The 6,000-nt window shown below is 41.3% G+C and overlaps 1 protein-coding gene across 1 annotated transcript in view; it reads left to right on the forward strand.

The window, feature by feature from the left end:
* The window catches only part of LOC117362346 (cyclic nucleotide-binding domain-containing protein 2-like), a 161,153-nt gene extending 155,395 nt beyond the window's left edge, over nucleotides 1-5,758 (forward strand). The window contains exon 15 of the mRNA XM_033948584.1: nucleotides 5,125-5,758. Within this exon, the coding sequence (XP_033804475.1) occupies nucleotides 5,125-5,223 (99 nt within the window). The 3' untranslated portion in view covers nucleotides 5,224-5,758. The remainder of the gene's footprint in view (nucleotides 1-5,124) is intronic.
* The last annotated feature ends 242 nt before the right edge of the window (nucleotides 5,759-6,000 follow it).

The raw sequence follows: 6,000 nt of genomic DNA on the forward strand, positions 1-6,000 counted from the left end.
CCGCAGGTTGGACACCCCTGTTCTAATGTATCTAATATGCCTAATGAATGGATACCGAAAAGTATCATTGTTTTTTAGGTTCAAAGATGGATTATTAGAAATTTTAAGATTCTCTGTATTACACAAGCAACACTTCAAGTTAGGAATCCCTCTATATCAGTGTATTGCAAACTTTGTGCCTCCTGAGATTTCAGGGGTGCCGCGACATACTGGCGAGGAGGAGAGGTGTTGGCTGACTGCCTACAGCTTGTGCCTCTCGCGGCTAGGGGCACGTCCTGTAGGCAATCAGTCGACGCCAGTGCCTCTCCTCTTCGGCCCTCTTCCATGCTTGCACCTCCCCCACTTGCAGCTCAGGACCCATCTGGAGGGCCTTTGTGCATGGGTGGACATCGACGTGATGATGTCATGAAAGCATGTGACATCATCACGGTGACGTCCGTGCACTTCCGGATGCCTCGAGCCATGACCACTGTGTTTAGTGTGCTGTGACTCGACAAAGTATGTGGGACACTGCTCTTTATTTATCTTGGATTAATCTATGTTTGACAAGTTTCCAAGACTATCATGCTAGTAAGAAACTATTCTATTCTGTCATTTATAGCCCACCTTGTTTCCATTAGGATTCAAGGCAGCTTACAATATTAAATTTCCATATATCTATAAAAGGCGAATTGCACAATTAAGTATTAAAGTAAAACATCAAGGCCCATGTTCTATAAATGGCACCTTAATTTAGGAACGAAAAGACAGGGAGAGCCTGCGGAACCGATGTGAATGAAGCAGATTTATTTAGTTAATGTAACACAATTTATTGGCATACATCCATAAATTATCCGCATGAACTTAAAATGAGTGGGGACCCAACACGGTTCATGTTTCGATTAAAACGTCTTCCTCAGGGGTCCGGAGGCACCTGTATTCGAAAAACGAATGTCAAAAATGGATGTAAAATAAGGATGACACCTTTCAACGGAGTTAAAACAAACTCTGGTGACTGCTGTGGCCTAACTTAAGTGCAAAATGCCATTTAAAAAGGAGTAAAAGTGATTACCGGCTTCTAAAAAAAGGCACCTGCATTGTGGCTGCAGAGAACATAAGAACATAAGAATTGCTGCTGCTGGGTCAGACCAGAGGTCCATCTTGCCCAGCAGTCCACTCACGCAGCGGGCCTTAGGTCAAAGACCAGTGCCCTGATTGAGTTTAGCCTTACCTTCATACGTTCCAGTTCAGCAGGAACTTGTCTAACCTTGTCTTGAATCCCTTGAGAGTGTTTTCCCCTACAACAGCCTCCAGAAGAGCGTTCCAGATTTCTAACACTCTCTGGGTGAAGAAGAACTTCCTTACGTTTGTACGGAATCTATCCCCTTTTAACTTCAGAGAGTGCCCTCTCGTTCTCTCCACCTTGGAGAGGGTGAACAACCTGTCTTTATCTACTAAGTCTTGAATCCCTGAAGGGTGTTTTCCCCTATAACAGACTCCGGAAGAGCGTTCCAGTTTTCCACTACTCTCTGGGTGAAGAACTTCCATATGTTTGTACTGAATCTTAGACTTAAACTAAAAAACTATAAAAACCTCACCAAGGCCAAACGAAAAAATTTCTATGCCCACAAAATTGGAAATGTCACAAACAACAGCAGCACCCTGTTCAAATTGGTAAACGACCTCTCACCGACACCCGCATTAACCCGCAATTGGTAACCTTGAAACTCTCACCGACACCCGCATTAACGAATCCACTTTAACCGCTAACTCCCTCGCAGACTTCTTTAACTCAAAGATAAAAAAACTAAGATCATCATTATCTGCCCCAGCTAACCCCCACAGCGACTTCCCAATCCTTCAAAACTCAGACAGACCCAAACTAGACCCAGGATCCAGAACAGACCTAAGCTGGAATCAATTCACAACTATCGACTGGCCAACTTTCAACACATATTTTAACAAATATTCCAACTCCTTCTGCAGACTGGATACCTGCCCCCCCAACATTATGAAAACTGCTCCTACCCATTTCAAAGCCAATATGTTAGCATGGGTAAACCAACTACTAACCACGGGCAGTTTCCTAGCAGAACAAGGTCACATATCAATAACTCCTATCATCAAAAACAAGAAAGAACCATCAAACACCCCATCCAACTACAGACCTATTGCAAGCATCCCGCTATTCACCAAAATAGCAGAAAAGGTGGTAAATGCCGAACTTACCACATACCTAGAAAAATTCGACATCCTAAATGACTACCAATCAGGCTTTCGCTCCAATCACAGCACCGAAACCATCATAGCCTCCCTCCTAGACCACATACACACACTCTTCAGTCTGGGATCCAATGCCTTTATTTTACAACTCGACCTGAGTAGTGCTTTCGATCTAGTCGACCACAACATTCTCCTAAACTGCCTTGCCTACATTGGCATCTCCGGCCAGGTTCTTAACTGGTTCAACGGTTTTCTACGGAACAGATCTTACAGAGTATTTAAAAACGATTCTCTCTCCTACCCCTGGGAAAACTCCTGCGGTGTGCCACAGGGCTCCCCCCTGTCCCCCACCCTGTTCAATATCTACCTCACCTCCCTAGGAAACCTCCTGCAAAGCCTCAACCTAAAATTCTTTATCTATGCGGACAACATTACCATAGTCATCCCTCTAACCAATTTCACTCAAGAACTCCTTAACTCCCTCACAAGCATACTTAGTCAGATAGAACTCTGGATGCTATCCTACAGACTAAAACTAAACCCAGATAAAACAAAATTCTTCCTAGCAACCCCCAAAGACAAAATCAAAGACACCACGATTCTAGTAAATGGATCCACATTCCCCCTCGAACAAACCTTAAAAGTACTGGGTGTAACACTGGACAAACATCTATCCCTTGAGAAACACACTGATATCAAAGTTAGGAAATGTATCTCGACATTATGGAAACTCCGCACCATAAAAAAATACTTTGACGACACTTCATTCCGCCTCTTAGTACAGTCCTCCATCCTCAGCATACTAGATTACTGCAACATCATCTACTTGAGCTCCACAAAGAAAACCATCAGGAGACTAAGAATGATCCAGAACACCGCTGTCCGCCTCATATTTAACCTGAAAAAATGGGACCATATCACCCCTTTCTACCACAAACTCCACTGGCTCCCTCTAGAATCCAGAATCTTGTTCAAATTCGCCTGTTTTTGCTACAAAACAATATTTGGTCTATCCCCAAGCTATATAACCCCCCATTTCGCCCTTAACCACAACTATAAGAACTCCCGTAAAATTCAACTCTTCTCCTTCCCCTCCCTAAAACTATGCCACTCAAAAAAATTCCTCGACAAAACCTACGCCTTCCAAGCCGCCAAACTAAACCCCCCTGGCTAGCCCAAATGGTCCTCAAGGCCTACAACTACCTCGACTTTAGAAACTACTCAAAACCCACCTATTTCGAGATCAAGACCCTTAATCCCCTTTTCTATCCTCCTCCTCCCCCCTTCTGACCCTCTCCCCTCCCCTATCTCCCTCCCCCCCTTCTTCCCTCCTTGCTATTCGCAACTCTACGATCAATTTGATATGCAACCACTTGTAACTACTGTCTCCATGTTGTTTGCAATTCTATGACCATCTTGATATATAACCACTTGTAATCTCTGTCTAACCAATGTGAACCGCCTAGAACTCTTCGGGGTATGGCGGTATACAAAAATAAAGTTATTATTATTATTATTATTATCCCCTTTTAATTTCAGAGAGTGCCCTCTCGTTCTCTCCACCTTGGAAAGGGTGAACAATCTGTCTTTATCTACTAAGTCTATTCCCTTCATTATGTTGAATGTTTCGATCATGTCCCTTCTCAGTCTCCTCTTTTCAAGGGAGAAGAGGCCCAGTTTCTCCAATCTCTCACTGTACGGCAACTCCTCCAGCCCCTTAACCATTTTAGTCGCTCTTCTCTGGACCCTTTCGAGTAGTACCATGTCCTTCTTCATGTACGGCGACCAGTGCTAGACGCATTATAATGCCTAATGCCATTGTAGATGTGGCTAATGCTGGAAAGAGCAATAGGTGTTATAAAGTGTCTCTTTAGCTGTAATTCACATGAAAGGTAGACGCAAGAAATGTAGGCTTTAAAACCCTGGCCTACATTTCCAGAACCTACCTTTCATAAAGCCATGATTCTATAAATGGCGCCATTGACATGCGATTGGTGGCTGTTTTTTTATTTTTTTTGGCGGTTGCCGCTGGTGGCACCACTTGTAGAATCTAGACCCAAGTGACTAGATGTGTTTTTAAAGTTTTTCAAAAAAAAGAGAATAATCATAAATTTGCCTGACTTGAATTGGGATATCTTTCCAAATTCTTGTCCCTTGGTAAGAAAAGGAGTGCTCTAGTATTAATTTCAATAAAAAGGAGTGTTGTAGTATTAATTTCAATGTTATTTTCTTTATGGAAGGCTAGCCTAATTTTAGAGTTGACAAATGAAAATTTGAGCAAAAGATCAGAATTTATCATAAATTATACCGTTTGGCCAAATTTGAAGCGATTTCAAATCGAGACAAACTGTTTTAAATTTGAGATTTGACCATCAACCAGTGTAAGGTTTTTACAAAGAAGAAGCCTGTTCAAAGCTAAAAAGCCCGAATATCAACCTTTCTGTCATATTTTGCAGCAGTTGTAATCTTTTTTATAACTTGATCGAAATTCCTGTATAGATAGAATTACAATAATCTAATTGTGGAAGCAATGTTGCCTGTAATATTGCTATAAAACTATCCTGATTCAATAAAGAACATATTACCTGAAGTTGTCATAATTGAAAAAAAAAAATAATAATAATCTTCATCATGCCAGAATTCTTCAACAGAATCAGAGCTCCCAGACATTGTTATAGATTACACGGGGGCGCTGAAACGTTCTCCATCCAACCAACCAAATTTGCAGAAATGAAATTCTATGTTTTGACATTGCTTCAGCTCATTGATCGAACCATATCTACGTCATTCTCCTATTGGTTGGGCTAAGAACTTTTCAGCACCCCCTTGTGGAATCTTGCCACTCGTTTTTAGATGCATGGATGCATTCGTTTATAGAATTGCTTCAATAGTGTATTTACCATCCATTTTTGTGTTTCCTAGCTTCAGCCTTATCCTTCTAAGGAGGTGCTGAAGGCAAAAATGCAAGACTACATCAACTGGAAGGCATACCGAGCTCTTCTGATCAAAAGGACTTCTTGACAGTTTAGCAAGAAGATTCTCAATTTGGAAGATGCAACACTTCAATGTGTTTTACAAATAAAGTCCATATCTCCAGATTCTTTTCTTCAATACTTGTAAAATAAAATTACTTTTTTTTTTTCCCCTGTAAGAGCTTGCACAAAAATCGTCCTTAAATAACACTTATTATTCTGTATGTTTCCTCAGACTTTCCCAGTAAAAAATGAATTCTGAAAGACATTTTCAAGTAATTTATGGTGATGGAGCTAACATTTAAACAAAAGGGAAAGAAAGTCTTTGAAGATAACTTAAAAGTAGCATGTGATTGACGCAGGCAGTCATCCTCAGGAATCAATTTCTCAGTCTAAGGACATTTTCAAGCAAGGAAATTATCATTCATCACCAGCAGAATGACTGGGGAATAGTACAGTGAAAAAAGGAGTTAGCGAACAAGGAATGTAATGTTCAGATGATAACACTGACGGATGATAACATTCTTTTAAGCAGTTTAAAACTAGATACAGATAATATATATCTGTGTAAATGATGAAATGCTAGGAGCAAGTGGCTTATGTTGTTCTAGCCATTAAATATCGTGTTTTTTTTGCAAAGTGTAACATGGTTCCATGGAGGAGGTTCCCTGTTTTCTTGCTGCTTGTATGTCAGATTACTTTTTGCACCTTCTGAAACTTCTGTTTGCCTGGTTTGAGCAAGATGTTAGAGAATGACACGGAGAAAAAATCTGTCCCCGTCACCGCCCCGTCACCGGCCCACCATCCTCTGCACCGCCCCGTCACC

The sequence above is a fragment of the Geotrypetes seraphini genome, chromosome 6 (assembly GCF_902459505.1).
Source record: "Geotrypetes seraphini chromosome 6, aGeoSer1.1, whole genome shotgun sequence".
NCBI classification, from domain to species: domain Eukaryota; kingdom Metazoa; phylum Chordata; class Amphibia; order Gymnophiona; family Dermophiidae; genus Geotrypetes; species Geotrypetes seraphini.